Genomic DNA, 20,444 nt, shown 5'->3' on the forward strand with positions numbered 1-20,444 from the left:
ATTCCCCACACTACCATATATCTAACTTGCATCCAACAGCCAGTCAGGGGAAAGGGGCAGAGTCAGGGCTTCCTGGGACTTTGGGAAAACCAAGGTAACAGGCGATGGAAGGCAAGAGGCCACGGGGGCCATCTTGTTTCCATCGGGAATCAACTGATTCCAATGACAGGGCCTGGGCATCTTAAAATGGAGGGCGCTCAGGGCACCTGTCAAATTCTCTGCTCTGTGGGCCACACAGATGCCCAAAAACATACACTAGGGGCGACAACATGACCACGAGAGGTGTGAAACCAAAGGCCAAACAGCCCACGATGGAGGCTTACGCCAAGTCCCCCCCAGGGGCGGAAGGAGGCAAGAACAAAGAGACCCCCGTGACGACCGCGGAGTCACCTGGCACAATACAGGAGGTGCTGGCGGCGATTGCGGACTTAAAAGTGTCATGGGAGACCAAATTGGGCTTCGCCATGAAAGAGCTACAGGAAGGCTTAAACCTCAAGATCGGCGCCGTCCAGGAGGAGGTGAATCTGCTTAGGCTGGACGTGAGGGGGTCTCGGAGCGCGCGGGGACCATCGAGAAGGAGACGGCCACGAACACGGCAGACTGCGCTGCTCATAAAAAGGAACTACACGCACTTGTGCAACTGGTGGGCAACCTGGAGGACAGAGCGGAGCTGGCGGGGGGACGTGCCAGACGCAACAATATTCGTATTGTGGGCCTACCTGAAGGAACTGAAGGGCCAGACCCCACGGAATTTGTGGAATCCATGTTTCTGCAGGAGATTACCGGCGGGGTACTGACCCAGGGGTTTGCAGTTGAGAGAGCTCATAGGGCCCTAACCAGAAGGCCGCCTCCTGGGGCCCCCCCGCGGCCGGTGATCGCGAAAATTCTGAACTACCGAGATTGCGAAAAGATTCTTGAATTCTTTCGAAAAGGGGGAACGATTGACAGAGGATCGGCCAAGATCACAGCCTACCCTGACTACACGCTACAAGTACAGCGGAGTCGGATGCACTTCAGAGCGGTGAAAAGGAGACTTCGTGAAGCTGGCCATCGCTACATGCTACTCTACCCGGCCAAATTGAAAGTTTTCTATAGAAGCAGATCCCTGTTCTTTGAAACACCAACTGAAGCGATGGACTGGCTAGACGCGCTGGGCAGTCCTCAAGAATCGGGCATCCAGGCAGAGACTACGGAAGATAAGTAGCTTATGGCTGGGCCGCCTGGGGCAATTGGGCCGAGACATTGGGACTTGAATATAGTCATTTGTACGGTATGTTCTGCATATGATGTGGTGCTGACTGGCTGGCCCATTGGGCGTGCCAACCCGTGGTTACTTGATTGGGAGCTCCAGGAGGCTTCCTTTGTCCCCAATAGTAACATATCTAGTTAGTTAGGTCGCTGTTAGATCGGCGACGCCCCGCGGGGTCCTATTCCTTGTATACGGGGTAAGACCAGACGCGGGTGGGCCTGAGATCCAGGGATGGAGCTGGGCTTTTGTTGGGATGGGGAGGGGTTGTTTGCTGTGGTGTGTAGTTGAGGAACAGGGAGGGGGGATGGGGATCAAGGGCGGAAGAGCCGGCGGAGTGTTAGACCAAGGGGGTATTGTGGGGAGGACGGGGCTGAATACAGACCAAACCGATGGCATCGGATAGTCTTCGCATAGTTACCTGGAATGTCCGAAGCCTCAATAGTTACCTCAAGCGAAACAAAGTAATGCTATACCTGAAGAGGATGCGGATAGACATAGCCCTGCTACAAGAGACCCACCTCACCAGGGAGAAATTGGAGGTGGTCATGAGGAAGTGGAAGGGAAAGGTAGTGGGCGCCACGTACTCGGCGTATGCTAGAGGGGTCATCACCTGGGTGGCGCCGCATGTGCCGTTCCGGGTGCTTGACTCGATAGTGGACCCTGAGGGTAGAATGGTGGCGATAACAGGACTCCTGGAGAACAGGGAAGTACACATCCTCAACCTGTATGCCCCCAATCATGATACTGCAGCCTACTTTAGATCCCTCTATGGCAAACTCGGCCCCTTGGTAGGGGGTGCGATGGTGTGGGGTGGGGACTTCAATTGCGTCTTAGATCCCAAAATTGACCGGTCCGCTGACACCAAAGGGAAAAAGTCGCCGGCGGCCAAGGCGCTCGGGACATTGCTAGGAGACTTGGGACTGGTAGATGTGTGGAGGAGACTCCACCCCACGGAGAGGCAGTATTCGCACTATGCGGCGCCCTACGATTCATATACGAGATTGGATTATGTGTTTGGAACTGCCGAGATAGCGGGCGAAATAGTGGAGGCGGAATACAAAGCTCGAGTATTGTCGGACCATTCGCCCCTGGTGGTAGAGTGGCGACACCAACCCCCTAGGCCTCGGGTCCCCACATGGAGGCTCCGGTCGGAGGCACTGCAGGATGAGGGATTCCGGGAGGACCTGAGGGTTGCCATCGAGGAATATTTTGAGATAAACACGGGTAGTGTGCGCTCTGCAGGAACTCTGTGGGAGGCCTTTAAGGTAGTGGTGCGCGGAGTGGCCATTTCTAAATCCAAGGGACTTCAAGGGGGTATCGGGAGGGAGCTTCAGGACACCGAAAGGGAACTGGAGAGCCTGGCTCGTCTCGAGAATGCCACTCAGGCAGACAAGACTAGGATGAGAGACCTCCAGGTGGCGTGCAGCGCTCTTTGGGACCGACTATGTAGACTGAACCATAGGAAATACACCGAGCGGCTGCACGCGGGGGGCGACGAGCCAGGCAGACTGTTGGCCTGGCTGTACAAGAGTGAGTCCCCCCGAGTGGTTATTCATGAGATCCGTGGTGAGGACGGTGGTCTTCGCAACACTCAGGATGGGGTGAACGAGGAATTCCTCAGGTTCTACAAACGTTTGTATGAGGACACTGGGGAGGACAGGAGCCAGGACATCCTGAACACACTGGAAGACATTGGTCTGCCCACCCTAGACGACCTGGAGCGGGAGGAACTGGACGCCCCTATCACTTCTGATGAGCTGGAGGTGGTGATCCGGGGCCTCCCCACGTGTAAGGCACCTGGAGCGGATGGACTGTCTGGTGAGTTTTACAAGGTGTACGTGCAGGAGCTGCTCCAGCCACTGCTGGCCTTGTTTAACGAGGCATACGAACAGGGAGAACTCCCGTTGTCCCTCTGTGAGGCCATGATTGTCCCATTACTGAAACCTGGCAAGCCGGCTGTCGAGTGTGGATCTTATAGACCTCTGTCCATGCTAAACCAGGACAGCAAAATACTCACGGCGGTGCTGGCCAACAGGTTGAAGAAGGTGATTGGCAAGCTGATCCACCCGGATCAAACGGGATATGTCCCAGGCAGGAATATCAGTGATAACCATAGGAGGCTGCACCATGTTATTGACCATACTAAGGATGACACGGGCGAGATGGCGGTAGTGTCGCTGGATGCGGTCAAGGCCTTTGATTCAGTGAGATGGCCTTGGCTGAAAGCGGCCCTGCAGGGATACGGCGTGGGCCCTGGTTATGTCAGATGGGTCCAGTTGTTATATAGTAGCCCAGTGGCTAGGGTCAAGACTGGGGCCACAGTCTCGGATGCCTGGCAACTTAGCAGGGGGACCAGGCAGGGATGCCCTTGGTCACCCATTTTATATATACTTGCGCTGGAACCGCTGGCGATATGCCTGCGGCAACAATACGGAGAGGTGGGCATTAACACTGCCAGCGGCAGCCACTTAATATCTCTCTATGCGGACGATATGCTGCTGTACCTACGCTACCCGGAGGAGAACCTGCAGTACGTACTGGAAGTACTGGACCATTACGCTGTCCTCTCGGGCATATCAGTGAACCCCAGGGAGTCTAGCCTGTTCCCTTTGGGCGGGTACAGGGACGTCCCGTTAGAGAGGCTGCCTGTGTTGCCAATACCATGGCGGACCGACACGTTTAAGTACCTGGGGGTAAATATTTACCACCGGACTGAGGCGGTGCACAAGCATAACACAGAGAAAGCCATAGAGGGGGTCAAGAACAGCATGACATTCTGGTCCAGATTGCCCCTGTCCATGATGGGGAGGGCGGCTTTGCTGAAAATGGTGGTACTTCCCAGACTCCTGCACTTCTTCGTGAACGTCCCGTATTTGATCCCTAAAAGCCTATTTGTACGACTTCATAGTATGTGTAGGGGCTTCGTGTGGGGTAACTCCAGGAATAGGGTGGCCCTGTGGAAGCTTCAGAACCCGTACGAGAAGGGGGGTATAGGCATGCCCAACTTCGAACTATATTATCTGGCAGGACAACTGTTATATGTGGCCAGGTGGTTGTCTGATGAAGATTAGGCAGAATCTAGGCTGCTGCGTGAGGATGCGGCCCCATATTTCCTGAGAGAGGTGGTGTGGCTACAAAGGAATAAACTGACGGGAAGAGGGTGGCTATTGAGGTTGGGATGGGAGGTCTGGCACAGAACATGGAAATTGATGGGGGAGCCAGAACCACTATCTTGGCAGGTCCCGCTGGTGGCCCTGTGCGAAAACGACACCCAACTGTTTCACTCTGTCCGTAGGCATTGGGAGCCGGTGGGCCTGGCCACGCTTGGGGACATATGGAGAGAAGGGGAGGCGCTGGACTTTCAAAAGTTGCAGGATGAGACCGGGGTACACAGAGGCCAGTACATCACCCATGCTAGGCTAGTAAAACGTGTGAGAAAGAGATGGCCGGAGACGGCACTGGCAGATGATCCTGATGCCACCCTTGAAACTATGTATGCTGTCTCAGAGGGTGGGCATGAAATATCACGAATATACGAACTCCTCAGAACAAAGGCTGGGAAAGAGTGGCCCCAACTGAGGCATGAATGGGAGGAGGAGATAGGTGAACTCATGACGGAGGGTCAGTGGAAGAGGGTCCTGGGATATCATAAAAAAGTGTCCAGAAATGCACGGCTCCAACAACTCCAGTTCTACATTACTCACAGGGCCTACCTGACTCCCCAGAGGATCGCACGGTTCGGAGGCTCGATCACTCAAAAATGCCCCAGGTGTGGGGAGGTGGACGCTGGGTTGCTACATATGTTTTGGGCCTGCCCGGAAGTGTATAAATTTTGGGAGGAGGTTAAGATGAAGCTCGCAAGTGGGGGAGTGGTGTTGGACGTGGGATCTGCCTGGTCGTGTATGCTTGGGATCTTCCCCAGGCCCAGACACTTTAGGCACCTGAGCAAGCTGAGGGACCTGGCATATGTTCTGGCCAAACGCAGGATTGCCATGAACTGGAAATCGGCTAGCAGGCCGAGAGTGGAACTATGGTGGGCGGACCTTATGAGGTGGGCGGAGGCTGAATCCGTGGTATGGTTTGAAGCGGTCACTAGAGGGGGCGAGGAGGAGATAGGGCCCTTGCTGGCCTGGCGACAATTGGTGGCCTCTATGACCAACCCACAACAGGGCTTGGACGAATCTGAGAATTCGGAAGATGTGCCTACGGACAAGGTTTCTCCTGACGGTGCCCCGACTGAGGATACAAGGGAGCCGGCTCTGGCTTGATGGGGGGGTGGGGGGAGTTTTTTTTTCTTTATTTCCTTTTTTTTTTTTTTTTTTTTTTATTATTTTCTTTTGTGTTTTCTGTAAATAATTAACAGTTGTATTGTGTTGTGTGTTGTTTGTTTTTCTAAAATGTAAAATCAATAAAATATTTAAAAAAAAAAAAAACACACTAGGGGCACAGGGTTGTACCCCCACCCACGGGTGCCATAAGGGTATCCCATGGGTTTGTAGACCAAACCAAAAGAGAGCTGCACCGCCAGGAGTCCCACATGAACTCCTGCGCGGAAAACACGACAGAACTCACAACAAAAAACAGTAAAGGGCAAGGATACAGAGTACCGGTCCCTCCGATTCCAGCATCACTGGAGGGCCCTGGGCATCTCTGACGCACAATGAAGGAATCTTCAGCCGGGTTTCCTGGTCTTGGGCTTTCTATACTCAAGGTTTCTCGAAAGTCACTGTTCTTGTCGAAAAGGCCAATGGAACTTCTATCCTTGCGATCCACTTTCTGTTTTTCTGTCTTTACTCTCTCGTTCAGCTGCAGTCTCGAAACTGCTGTTTCCTCGTGTGCTTTGCCTCGCTTAGAGTGTACTCTCGTGCTCTGCTTTTTATCTGTCTGGGGAAGCTTAATGGAAGTCGGGTGTGTGATGGTCAGTAATTGCCTGTCCTTGCCTGTTAGGGCAGTTTTTCTGAAGTCCAACTAAGGACTCAATAAAACCATTCAACTGTGGCAGTACAAGACTCCACTCTTAGTATAAGGATATACCATCTGGTTTCATGGTAGCGTAGACAGAGCAGCCAGGGTTATCTTTGGGGGGAGAGAGGGCTGTATAATCAGTACAAATTAAATTGTAATACAAATGGTCCAAAGAAACACTGAAACACTATGGGGGTCATTCCGAGTTTGGAGGCAGCCAGCTGCCTCCAAACTCGTGTTTGGGTAGGCGGAATGGAGACTTACCAGGATATTCCGACCTATGCGCACCCGGTAAGTCCCCATGCCGAATACCATTCCCATTCGAGCCCCCATAGGGTTCAATGGGAATGAGGAAGGCGCTAATAACGGGCCCGTCATTTGCTCCCTGGTCCCCCAACGGGACCCGCTAAGGACATCTGGTCTGACAAGATGTTTTCAGCGGGTCCCGCTAGGGAACCTCGGAACAGGGTGGTAAGGGATTACTGGCATCCTTACCGGTGCCGGTAACCCCTTACCGCCCGCCTCAGAATGACCCCGCCCCCCCCCCCCATGTTTTGTAAAAATAAATGATTTATTTAAATACAGGTAGGCCCAGATAAATCCAGGGTAAGTTAGTACTATCACACATTTTATGTAATCACAATTATCAAAACACACTATGCTTGAAGGTGCACAGACCAAAGCATAAACCTTATTTGGAACACCTAACAGTAGTTATAGGGAAGTCAAGCCTGTTCAGACACATTCAGTATATGTCACACCTATTCTTGGGGAGTAGAAACCAATGGTTACTTTCACAATTACATTCAGTAATGCCGGGCCAGTAGACCCTACCGGTTGTACAATAACTCTCAATAACAAATCACATAATCATTCAACTGCACAGTATATGTTTTGAGAATAGTGGAACACTTAGTCCAGGTACAGTCAAAACCTATAAATACTTTAGTGATAACACACAGTTATACTAGGTGAGTAAATCCTAAGGATGTAATATTCAATTACAGATGCTTTGCAGATCAGTGAAACACAGATTGAGATAAGCAGTAACTTGTGTAACTTACTTTTGGGATGGCACACAACTAACTCAAGGTAAGTAAAAACCGTTTACTTTTTTCAACCTCATAATGAAGTCCAGGTTAGATCATTCCCAGCTATACAAGTAACTTATGTATGACTTATGAGGGACAGTTGGAAACAAAGACTCTCGAAGTCTGTCTACAACAGCACAGGGAAAGGAAAACCCAATGTTACACTTTACTTAATGACTCAGTTATTCTGGGTAGGCAACAATCTCCTACAGACATATTCTTGACAGGCTAGAAGCAAGTCAGGGGAAGCAAGACCCAGTTGGGGGACACTCATACGATTATCCTAACATGAATAATCTGGTGAAGCCAGCAGTTGGGGGACACTCATACAATTATCCTAGCAGGAATAGTCTAGTGAAACAACACATTACTTTCGGGAAGAGGCACAACCTAATCACAGGAGAGTAATATACCTTGACATCTACTTTCTATTAGAATGGCAAAACGGTTTCTAAGGAAAGAAAGATGTTAATCATACTTTTAAGAATAGTGCATCACACATCCAAGGTAAGTAAAAACTTTTGTAACTTTTCAGTCTTAGAGTTACAGTTACAACCAACTATTTACAAATAAGTCACTTGATCCGGGTTCAGTCTCCACATCAAGTTTCGAGGGGCCTCGAGGACACCTGCTCCCTGTTACACAAATTAGGCTGCTCCATTCTCTTTTGTAGGCAAAAGTTCCAATCCCTTAAGTCTTTCCCTTATTCTTGGAGCATGAGTGTTCTCAGTGGGATCTAGTGACCAAGAGGCAGTGTCAGGATAGGTTCTTAAGTAGCAAAAGTCAGAGTTCCTTAGGAAGACTGGGCAAACAGGTGAGGAGTACTTTACTTCTAGAGTTAGAAGAGGGTCCAGGGGTTTCACAGTAGACACCCTAGCAGGATCCTAGAAGAGACTGGGTGCTCTGGGTGAGAGGCCTCCCCATCACAGACACACAACACAGCTACACAGAAATGCAAACAGACTTAAGGCAAGTACATAGCCAAGTCAACAAAGTACCTCAGCATTGAAGAAGATTTTTGCAGCAGGAGGACTTCAGGATCTGCAGCCATATACCGGGTCAGTGGATTCCTTGTCGTGGTGACTGAAAACAAGACCTCAGAAGGAACGTTGCAGCAGGGATACATGGAGAAGGCTCTACGTAAGGTTTTCCTTGCGGCTGAATGTGGTTATGCGGATTTGGCACCTTTTCAAGGAGCACAGAAGACATAATATTGCGGTTGAATTCTCGTCGTTACAAAGGCCCAGCACTCTGGTATGGGGACTATTCAGACTTGGTTCGTGTCTCTATAGATACACCAGGATGCCCACGAAGTTTCAGCGAGATTCTCAATTCGGCAGACTGTGCATCACTGAGGCAGGCAGTCGATCCCCTCCCAGTGGGAGACATCAAGGACAGCTTTTTCGATATCATCAGAGATTGTAGTGATTGCATGTCAGGTGGGGCTGGAAGCCACAGACTGTCAATGGTGCTGCGCAGATCTGACTATCTCAGGAACTCAGTGTTTGACCTGACCTTTGGGGAACATTTCTTTGGCCCGAAAGCCGATGAGTCCCTCAAGAGGTTTAAAGATTCTAAACTGACAGCAAAGTCCCTGGGGCTGGCAGTGAAGCAACAACTTGCCAAGCAAAGTTTCTCTTTTGACTGTAGTGGATGGGGCTACAGGCTGTATTCCACCTTGCCTTAAAGGGGCACAGTTTCCTCATGCCAAGCAGGGACAACGTAGGTTCCCACGGCTGGGGAAAGGCAGAGGGGTATCCAGATAGGCCAGCCCTGCTGTAGTGTCGGCAGCACCTGCATTTCAGAAATCTGAGGTCTCTCTCCATGCATCTCCGGTTGGACGGAGAGTCTCTGGGCTCATAGAGAGGTGGAAGGAGATCACTTCTGACACCTAGGCCCTGCAGTTGGTTGAGCTAGGCTATTGCCTGCCATTCCTACAGCAACCCCCAGACAGACCACCACCACCCTCCAGTCAGTCGGAATGGGAACTCCAGAAGGAATTGCAAGTTCCTGAGGAAAGACAAATTCAGGATGATGACGTTGAGGGAGATTCTCCAGGCTCCTCAGTACTAGGATTGGCCGGTGTTGCTGAACCTTGAAGATGCTTATTTTTATGTGTCTATCCAAAGGATGCACAGGCGATCCCCAAGGTTCTTCCTTGGGGACGGCCATTATCAGTTCAAGGTGCTTCCCTTTGGCATGACCTCCGCACCCAGGTTTTATTTTACCAAGTTGATGGTAGTTATGGTGGCTCATCTCAGTAGATAGTGTCTTCATATTCCCATACTTGAACGACTGATTGGTCCGGGTTCAGTCTCCACATAAAGTTTCGAGGGGCCTCGAGGACACTTGCTCCCTGTTACACAAATTAGGCTGCTCCATGAATTTACAGAAGTCATGGGTCTCATCGGCACAGAAGCTCCAATTCATCTGAGCGTTCCTGGACACTCGGATATGGAAGCATTTCCTCCATACGAGAGAGTCACCAAAATGGCATGAATGGTCAGTCTTTTCTGGAATGCCTGTAGTTTCTGTGCCCATCGGGCCTCATGGCATCCTGTATCTTCCTAGCGCCAGAAGCAAGGCTCCGGATGAGATTCCTGCAGTGGCTACTTAGGAGCCAATTGTCACAGTACTCGGCGAAATGTTAGATGTTCAAGGTCAATTGTCGTCAACCTGGCTTTGTGGAGCAACATGACCAATATGTTATCAGGAGAGCTATTCTGGGCATCGTGGCCGGAGGCTCTGGTGGTCCGGATGCCTCCCTGAATGACCCAGGGCCTCATTGCAGGCCCTTCAGGTCCGCGGTCACTGGTCTCGGAAGGAGAAGTGTCACCACATCCACTTTCTGGAGTTCTATCGGTCAGCCTGGCCCCGACACCGTTTGTGCCATCCCTCCAGAGAAAACATGTCCTAGTCCTGACTGTCAACTCAGTGACTATGCACTACCTCAACAAGCAGGCATGCGTGAGATCACTACCCATGTGCAGATAGGCCATGCAGCTATGGTTCTGGATGCTGGAAAACAATAACTCTGCGGCTCATCTGTTAGGAGTGGAGAATGAGCTGGCAGATGCTCTGAGCAGGCAGAGCTTGGTCTCCCACGAATGGGAGCTATGCCCAGAGATCTTCACTCGGTGGGCCACTCCGGCAGTAGACTTGTAGCAAAAGCTAACGCGAAATGCAGACAGTTCTGCTCAAGGGAATTTCCCCTGGGGGGCACAGTGGGACACATGCCTGGTGGAGCGGGTCTTTGACCTTCGCTATGTGTTCCAACTGATACCGGTCACCCCATGTGTTCTCAGGAGGTCGAAGGAGGTAGAGGGCTCCCCTGATCCTGATTGCCCTGGACTGGGGGAGGAGGATGTGGTACCTGAACCTTCTGGAACGGGCAGTGCACCCACCTCTCAGGCTTCCTCTGATGCCGGACCTCTTGCGCCAGTCTGAAGCCAAGGTGCTTCACCCGAACCCAGAACCTATCATTCAAATGGATTGTGTTCTTCCATGTATTCCTCATCTTATGATATTCATTCTTCCAGTTTTAGCTGCTTCAAATTGTTCTTTTGACAGGGAGCTGTGTGCCGTCTCGGCGAGTTGATGTCCCTTGAGGGCCTCAGTTCGACTGTAGACATCAGTATAAATGGAGCATGCAGCGCCCGTTGGCTTCAGTTCTGTTTTTCCGAGCTAATGCTTCGAAGAATTATGCTGCGCTTCGGTTCTTCAGTGGGCTTCAGCTATTTTCGATCAAAGAAAATGTCTTCCCCTGTCCGCTCCATCAACACCTAAGACGGGCTTCAAGAAGTGGCAAGACTGTGGATCGAAGCTGTCGATAACCGACCCCCACCGCATATGTCTGTGGTGTCTTGGTACCGGTCACCGTACCTCTGACTAACTCCTGTCAGGCGATGACCAAAAAGGCTCTGAGGGAGCATAAAGGTAAATTGCCAGTGGGGAGGTTGTCTTTGAAGTCTCCTTCGAAGAGCTCAAAAAGAAAGACTGATGTGTCGAGAGATTCTCCTTGATAGATAAGATCTAAAAGGTCTTGATTGAGAAGTCGATCACGACATTCTTAGTCTTCGAAGAAGGCCAAGAAACTGACTCCGAGCAAAATGGGATGCGTTTCATAAAGAAATGCTTAAAATCGTTGAGAATGCGGCCCGTCCCCCTCAAAAGACAAGCAGAAAGCCCATGCCCCTGTCAGTCTGCATCAAGACGGCAAAGGGAACTCGAAGATGAAACCAAGCAATAAGCAAGAACAGCATTGAGAAAAATCTTGATTCTATGAGAAATCGTCAAGGGCTTCGACAAGTAAGGAATCCAGTCCATCGAGGGTTCCTTCGAAAAAGCATAAAAAGTCGACAAAGCCGACGCCTTCGCTAACATTGGCGCCGTCAACGCCAGTGTAGAAGTTGACTGACAAAATCAACTCCGTCTTCGAAGTCGTGGTCTACGATTTCCTCGAAGTTGTCAAAGCCAACAGTAACCCAGGAAAAGGTTTTCAAACCCTTGCCAATAAGTCTTTAACCTATATATATAAAGAAAATGAACCTTCAGATGATAAAACACCACCATTTGGGTTACAATATGGCAACCCTAATGTGCCTGATGAATTTATCTCAGAAGATTCTAGGTTAAAGGACTTCAATCAGCCAGTGGTATAGATGCCTCTCCTCAACTGGAATTTGGTAAACCAGATCCTACTGACCACGCTGACTCCTCATATAGGAAACTAATGGCAAGGTGATAGTTTTTAGGTTGGAGCAGGCCTATTCATTCTTTCAAGCAGGATGACCCGATGGATATTTTGGCTCAGGGTCCCCAAAAAGATCAAATTTTGACTTTTCACATTACACTATGAAAAAGGGTCTCAACAAATTGGGAGACAAAAGAGACTGCGGCTGCAGTAAATAAAAACGTGGCTAAGAAATATAGGTCATCAAGCAAGGACCCAGAGTACTTAAAACGTACAACACCAGAAGGTTTGGTGGTTTAAGCTGCTACATCTAAGCAATCGGCATACCCCTCTATCCATCCTGATAGGGATGATAAGAGTGGATGCCTGGGCGAGAAAAAAATCTACTGCTGTTAGGATGGCGTTAAAGTTAACTAACGCAACTTGGGCCTCGTCAAGATTTACGTTTACCCTGTGGGACTGCGTAGCTATGGCGGCTGACCACATCCCGGAAGGTGAAGAAAGATGGCTTCCTGCCTATCAAGGATGGTAAGAAGGCAATTGGGGAATGCCTCCAGTCATGTCTGGATAGTGCAGACAGCATCAGCAGATCCATGGCAACTAGCACTGTGTTGCGCAGATTTGCGTTGGTTGAGGAAGCCGGATTTGCACCAGACATGCAGTCTAGACTCCTCAATATGCCCTTTGACAGCTCAAGGCTGTTTGGCAGCAAGGCTGATGAGAGCTTGGAAAAGCTGCAGACCTACAAAGCGGCGGCTAAATCCCTTAGCGCCACCATTAGACAGCATCAACACCCCTTCTCCGGTTCATCATTTTGGAGGGGTAAGTTCTTTTGATTCTACTCCTCAATTCGAAGAGGAAGAGGACAAGCCAGTCAAAGTGGTCAGAGAAGATTCCCTCGTGATGGACGAGGGAGAGGTGCTAAGTCAGCCAAAGCAGCAGCAGTTTTACCCTCAGCCGCCGCAAAACCACTCGGAGGCCTTTACTCACAAGACCCCGGTGGGAGGCAGACTTACTCACCATTTGAAAGAATAGTGGGGCATTACTTCAGATGCTTGGGCGCTGGAAACTGTAGCCCAAGGTTACTGCCTTCCTTAAAAAATAAAAAGCCTCAGGATCATCCACCGGGGAACAACTTTCAAAATTCCGGATCCGCTCCTTGTGCAGGAGGTTTTGACCCTGCTAGAGAAAGGTGCTATAGAACCAGTACCTTTGGCGGAAAGGAACAAGGGTTGCTACTCCCCATACTTTCTAATTCCCAAAAAGGACAGAGGATTGAGACCCATCTTGGACTTAAGAAACTTGAACAAGTTCCTCAGGAAGGACAAGTTCAAGATGGGTACCCTTTCCCAAATCCTTCAGGCTCTACAACTCCAAGACTGGATGGTGTCATTGGACCTTCAGAATGCTTACATTCATGTGCCTATCCATCACAAGCACAGAAAGTACCTGAGGTTCGCAGTTGGGTGTTCTCATTCTCAGCCTTGAGGGTTTTCATCAAGTTAATGCCGGTGGTGGCAGTGAGTCTCAGGATGGGGTGGGATTCACGTCTACCCCTACCTGGACGATTGGCTGATCGGGGCCCGTTCACCCAAACAAGCCCAGGAACATCTCAGCGTAACCTGCCACTCTCTCCACAGACTGGGCTTCTCCCTCATTTACATGAAGTCCCACATGATACCATCTCAAAGACTCCAATTTATTGGAGCAGTCCTGGATGCTTCCTCTGGGAAAGCCTCGCCACCCGAGGTGAGAGCTCCATATTCTGCAGATGGTCCCCAAATTCCAGAGTGCCCAGCATCTTCCGGCATTCGATTTTATTGGGGTTGCTCGTTCTCATGGCATCCTGCATTTTTCTGGTGCCAGAGGCTCATCTCAGAAGGAGATCCCTCCAATGGGCTCTCAGGACTCAGTGGTCCCAATTCTCAGGCAGAGTAGAGTCGCCCAGGACCTTCTGTGGTGGGCTTGCAAGGACAGTATTCTCAAGGGAGAATCTTTTTGGCAGCCATGGCCGGAGATAACTGTAGTGACGGATGTCTCACTCACAGGAGGGGGGTGTGGGGGGCGGAGCCCACGCCAACAAGCTGACAATCAGCGGTCGTTGGTATCCATTGAAGTCCAAACTGCACATCAACCTTTTGGATCTGAAGGCAATCAGACTAGCGCTGAAGGCCTTTCTGCCCTCTGTACGCGGACAGAATGTCCTAATAATGACAGACAACACAGTGGCCATGTACTACCTCAACAAGAGAGGAGGCGTAGGATCACTACCACTGTGCAGAGAAGCAATGCAACTCTGGTTCTGGGCAATTCAAGGAGGAATCTCTCCATCAGCAGTTCACCTTGACGGAAAGGAGAACACGGCGGCGGACGTTCTGAGCAGGCAGAGCCGTCCTTCTAGAGATCTTCACCCTTTGGGGAACCCGCAAGTGGATCTTTTCTATTTTTCTCCAGGGACTTTGCTCCAAGAGGCGCTCTAGCGAATGCGTTCATATTGGATTGAGAGTTTTCACTCCTGTACTAGATTACTCCAGTCCCCGTCATTCCTCATGTGATCAGGAGGCTGAGAAAGTTTGGAAAATCCATGATCCTAATTGCTCCGGATTGGGCCAGGAGAACGTGGTACCCTAACCTCCTGGACAGGACATGTCCATCTGCCCTCCAATGCGTCTTCCACAAAGAGCGAACCTTTGCTCGCGAGAGGAGGGTCGGGTTCTCCATCCAGAGGTCAAGACTCTAAACCTTGGAGCATGGTTTCTGAGAGGTTGAGATCCAAGGATTGGGACCTCCTGAGTGATGTAATGGAGATCTTGCTTTCGGCCAGAATGCCAGCAACAAAATCATTGTACCGCTGCCGTTGGAATAAGTTCAGCAGTTGGTGCAGGGATAAGAATGTGGATCCCTTTCTATGTGACACACCTATGGTGCTTTCTTTTTTGTTACATCTGACGAATCTGGGGCTCCAGATTGGAACAATTAAAGGTTACCTGGCGGCGCTATCTATTTTCAAGCACTCTTTAGAGGATGATTCATATATTAAAATCCCTCTGATTGTTCAATTGCTAAAGGGTCTTACTAACGTATTTCCCCAGTTCCATTCAAAGTTCCTGTTTGGGATCTTAACCTGGTGTTAACATTTCTAACATGCATTCCTTTTGAGCCTATACACTCATGCCCAGTAAGACTGTTAACCTTGGAAACTGTTTTGCTAATCGCAATAATGTCAGCCTGCAGGGTAAGCGAGTTGCAGGCCCTTTCCTGTAAACCCCCACATACGGTTTTCTATAAAGCCAAGGTTGTTCACAGGGTGAAACCTTCTTTTCTACCTAAAGTAGTCTCCGACTTCCACCTGCCGCAAAAGATCATTTTGCCAACTTACTGTCCACCTCCTCATCCTGGAAAGGAGGAGGAAAGATTACATGGGCTGGACCCAAAAAGGCGCTCAGTTTTTATATATCAAGAATGGTTAATTTCATCAAAATGACCAATTATTAATTGGCTATCCAGGCCCTAAATTGGGTTTAGCTGTTACAAAACAGACCCTATCCAGATGGATCATCTTGGCTATTGGGGGAAAGTTACAGGTTAGCAGGCAAAGACCCACTTGAAGGCTTGAGAGCACATTCCACAAGGGGCATGGCAACCTCTACTGCTCTTGAGAGAGGTGTTCCAGTCAGACATTTGTTCAGCAGCCACTTGGTCATCTATTCACATGTTTGTGAAACATTACTGCTTGGATCATCTTCCAGTCAGGAAGGACAGTTTGGAAAAGCAGTCCTTCGTTCAGTCCATGACAACAGTTAAAAAAATATATAATTCGTACTCCCATCTCTAAACTATTACTGCTTTGGGAGACTATCATTAGATGAGGAATATGTGGGAGAACACACTCAATTCAAAGAACAAGTTAATTACCCCAGGTAATGTTTTTTCGATTTGGATGTTCCTCCCATGCATTCCTCATCGCCCCTCCCAGCCTAGCCCGCCGTAGAATTTACATGTCTTTACGCTTTCTTGGAGCCTGCAGTCTATAGTACGCCTGGTAATTCCTCTACAGGAGGGGGGCGGAAACAGAACTGAAGCCAAGGGGATCTACGTGCCCTATTAATACTGATGTCGGCAGTCGAGCAGAGGCCCTCGAGGGACATCGACTCAACAAGACGGCACACAAAATTCTGAAGCCGCTAAAGTTGGAAAGATAAATATCATAAAATGAGGAATACGTTGCAGGAACATCCAATCGAAAGAACTTTTCCAGGGTTAAGTAACTTGTTCATCTTCATGCGTGGTTCTTGAGAGGCTAAGGTATGGGGATTGGGACCTGGATGATGAGGTTTTGGAGTGTTGTTGACTGCATGTAGACCATCCACTAGGTTGCTGCACGCGTGCAGGTGGAGAAAGTTTGTGGCATGGTGTTAAGCGAAAGGAGCGGGCCCGATGGAGTAATAGTTTTTGTCAGCCTTAGCCAAATCAGTGGCGTCAGAATTCCACTTTGCGTCAGTGTAAACCTTTGTGTTTTTCCCTCTGCCTGCCTGACTAAGGATGAGGAGAGGCTCCACATGTTCAATCCAAAGAGGGCGCAAAGTTTTTATCTCGTCAAAACTGGCTGCTTCAGAAAGGATGATCAATTATTCATTGCATTTTTGCAATACAGATTGGGGCAAGCTGTTACTTAACAGACCATCTCCCGAAGGATAGTGTTATGCATCTCTTAGTGCTATCAGAGTGTGGGCAACAAAGTCCTGTCAAGGCTTAGAGCGCATTCAACCGGAGGGGTTGCAGCCTCTTCGGCCCTCCAGAGGGTTTTCCAGTAAGAGACATTTGTCAGGCAGCAACATGGTCTTTGCTGCATACGTTACACCAAGGGTACAACGTCCTTTCATCGCAAGATGTTCTTTCGCTGGGTTTTTTGCCGCAAATTATTTTTCGAAAAAACATTGCATTTTTTAGGAGGGGTTGGTAAATTATATATATGGGGTGTGGGTGTTTGGGAATAAATACAAATTAAAGAAAATGGGCGGGATGGGGGGGGCACACCCCACCCCAAAAATAATGTACAAAAAATGTGATGGAAAAAACATCCTGCAATGAAATTACATGGAACCATACCAAGCATTAAAGCCTAGACATGGCCCCAAGGTCTGATGCTCATTTTGGAACAGTGATGCTTCAAAGCTACTTGGTGTAACCTCCATCCCTCCTCCACTGAGGACACTGCTTTGGGAGTCTATCAAGATGAGGAATGTGGGAGAATGCAATCCACTGAAGGAGAAATTCCTTACCAGGAATGTTCTTTCTATGGATTCTTCTCCCACAGATTCCTCATTGTCCTCCCATCCTAGCATGTTTTGAAGTTCATGATGTCTCATCTGTGGGTCTGTTTTAACCCTGCTATGTGCAAATGGAAAGAGGAAGGCATTTGTTTAAATAAAAAATAAGTTTGACATTCAATTAGTTACCCAAATGTGACCACTTTTAGTTGCTTGTTCCTCACGAAAGAAAAAGAATTGCGCTACTAAGTTCTTTAATTTGGCCTCTTCCATTTAGCGCATATTTTCTTCTCACAGGCTCTGCCAGGGGGGTGAGTGGGTAGGTGGGGAACTGAGGTAAGGTGGCATAGTGCATCCCTTTAGTATGGCTATCGACATCCGGTGTCTAGGAGTGGCACGTCCAAACATGAGGGGGTGGAGAGACTATGTTTAGCCGCACTACGCCGCAGTTGAAAAAACGTCTGCGCAGCTGACACTGGATGGATATCAGGATGAGGAATGCGTGGGTGCAGAATCCATATAACATTTCACCTTCTAAGCCGCGCACCACGGAATTTTTCTGCATTAACAGATTTGTAGACTACTTTGCGATGAAGAGGAACCGAAACGAGAATGTGTACCATATTATTTTGTGTTTTAGCATATATTTTAAAATTAGTTTTTTGTGCCCCTCCTCCCCCATATTTTGTTGCAAGATTTTAATTTGAGAATTTAACGTCAAATTCATGCCAAACAACGTCTTATTCTAATGACGTGCTCCAAAAAGCGCTATAGCAAGAAAATCACCATTCTCGCAAATAGACGAAAAGCTACATCCAAAGAAATAATATCCCTAGCCCATCACAAACTCTAAAACGTCCCAATTGCTACTACTTTAGCCTCCCCACATATCCCTTAATACAAACGTCTAGTTTTTCCTTCCTATCATTATTTTCAGCACATTGATCACTAGAATGAGAAATTACTTTCTCATGACAACGGCGCTCATCTCTGAAAAGAAGTTTAATTTCCGAAAAGCCTTGCTTGCATGCACCCTGGTATAAAAATGGGGGTGTAGTCTAGTCGCTGCCAAATTTGAAATAACTACTGGACGAATTTATGCCAGACCACAAAAAGGCAGTTTTGCACTGCTTTGTATCCAGCTTGTTTCAAACTTGGAGCAAATATGTCCTGTTTTTTGTGTTTTTCTTCTCTTTGCCTGTTCAATGAATGCACCTTTTCGCCTATCAGAAAGTAGTTGCAAAATGTGAAAAACAAACTGTTTTTTTTTCAATGCTTTATAACTTTTAAACCCTTGGTGAGTTTGCACCAAACTTTCCGAGTTTTAGGGTGCCCGAACCAGAACAAATCTCTGGAAAATTGTATACAGATGCATGAAATGAGACAAAAGTTATAGGCTTCACCTTAACTACAGGACGACGATAGTAACCCTATACAATATATAATATATGCAGTTAACCATCAGGGTTAAGGACTGCAGTTTGTAAAGTGACATGCTGGCCTTTAAAGCCCCTATATGTAACTGCAGTGTTTTCTTGTTAGCCAATTTGTTTCACTTGGAGATATAAAATATCAGCGATTGTTGGTTTAATATGCTGGATAATCTATTTTCACTAAACTGAAAAAGGCATAGCCTTAACATTATGCATTTAATCCAGGTTTCATATTCTTTTTGAACTATAGTCCTTTTATTAGTTTTCTCCATCTTTCCTGGATTTGTTTTGTAACTAGTGTTGTCAGAAAATAGTTCTTTTGTTTGCGTAACATTGTCTCTACGTTTTCGTTTTTCAGCTATTTAAATCCTAGGAATGTGTTTATGATGCACTTTCGTCCTTTCTTAATGGAAGATAAAGTATGCTGTTGTTTTAGTCCTTCTAAGATTTCATTGGTTAAAAAAAAGAGCATTTGTATCGAGAGAGAGAGAGAGAGAGACGCAGAGACGCATGTTTAGTGGTATTTCTATTTGATCCAGGATTATATTTGGACACTGTTCAATAGGGAGCATATATAGATAATAGGAACGTTACAGATGGAAAAAAGAGACCTCTTTTCAGCATAGTTTCTCATCCAGAAAAGGTGAATGATAAACATTGCTCCTGTGGATGGGGATGTTCTTCTATGTCACTCACTTTGTGTGATGTAATAAGGAGGACTCATTAATTGTAATGGACTAAACAAAACATGTGATTTATTACAATTCCTGTCTGCTGAGGGCAAGCTGGAATTCTGTTCTCAATTACAAACTTCCCTCTTATGTTTTTATACAGCGTATGGTAAAGTTGAAATATGTTTTCTTCTTTATTGCAGGATATTGATATTAACACAGATGATGAACTTGATGCCTACATTGAGGACCTGATCACCAAAGGAGATTAATCTGAATGCACCAACTTGACTGCTACTGAAAGCCCAGGGGGGGTGATCCCCATTAATAACCAAGCTCCCGTACATGCCGCTCGAGCACAGAAAATGGAGGCTTGCATAGACCGAGAGCATGGGAGCTGCTCATGTACATAGAATATTGGTCTGTTTGTGTAAAGCCTGTTGTGTTTTTACATGCCAGAATGTGATGTTGCAAGACACGTTTTAACATTGTAGTTCTTAAACACTTTTCTTTGTTGATACATATTTATTTTTTAAAAGAAACAGAGGCGTGAAGCCAAAATGTCTTGGGAGTTCTTTGTATTTATTTAGTTACGGTTGAAAGCTGTTGTGGTTGTGAGCACATGCTGGTGACTTCATCACTGCCTTTATAAATGGTGGAAGTCTTCACAGAAAAATCAGTGCAATAAACACATTCACGTTACAGAAATCGCACATTTCCAGACCAGAACGCACTAGTTGATAATTTCCAGAGGCACATGCGCTAGTTCTTTTTAATTGGTTGACATTTCTAGTTAGATAATTCTACAATGAGCACTCTTTGTGACTGTGAATCACATTACCACGTGTTGTCATTTAGGTAAAATGAAGCCACTCACAATAAGACATACATTGATTGCCAAGTGCTTATAGGATTTCTAAGCCCTCTGTTAGGCAGAAACATGTGCAGTTCCCTTAGGGACCACTGCAAAACGTTTGACTACAGGTGTTGGCAGTAAACCCAATTGATAGCAGTCTGTACCACCCAGATTTACCTGGTAGCTGTGGCTGAGCAGTCATACTTCTCTCAAGAA

At 47.9% G+C, this 20,444-nt stretch overlaps 1 protein-coding gene across 2 annotated transcripts in view; it reads left to right on the forward strand.

Annotated features, from left to right (window-relative positions):
• The window catches only part of MORC2 (MORC family CW-type zinc finger 2), a 959,542-nt gene extending 939,605 nt beyond the window's left edge, over positions 1–19,937 (forward strand). For both annotated transcript variants that reach the window (XM_069619348.1, XM_069619349.1), the window contains exon 27: positions 19,576–19,937. In XM_069619348.1, the coding sequence (XP_069475449.1) occupies positions 19,576–19,644 (69 nt within the window). In that variant the 3' untranslated portion in view covers positions 19,645–19,937. The remainder of the gene's footprint in view (positions 1–19,575) is intronic.
• The last annotated feature ends 507 nt before the right edge of the window (positions 19,938–20,444 follow it).

This window comes from Ambystoma mexicanum, chromosome 10 (assembly GCF_040938575.1).
Source record: "Ambystoma mexicanum isolate Mex_15411 chromosome 10, UKY_AmexF1_1, whole genome shotgun sequence".
Taxonomy (NCBI): Eukaryota; Metazoa; Chordata; class Amphibia; order Caudata; family Ambystomatidae; genus Ambystoma; species Ambystoma mexicanum.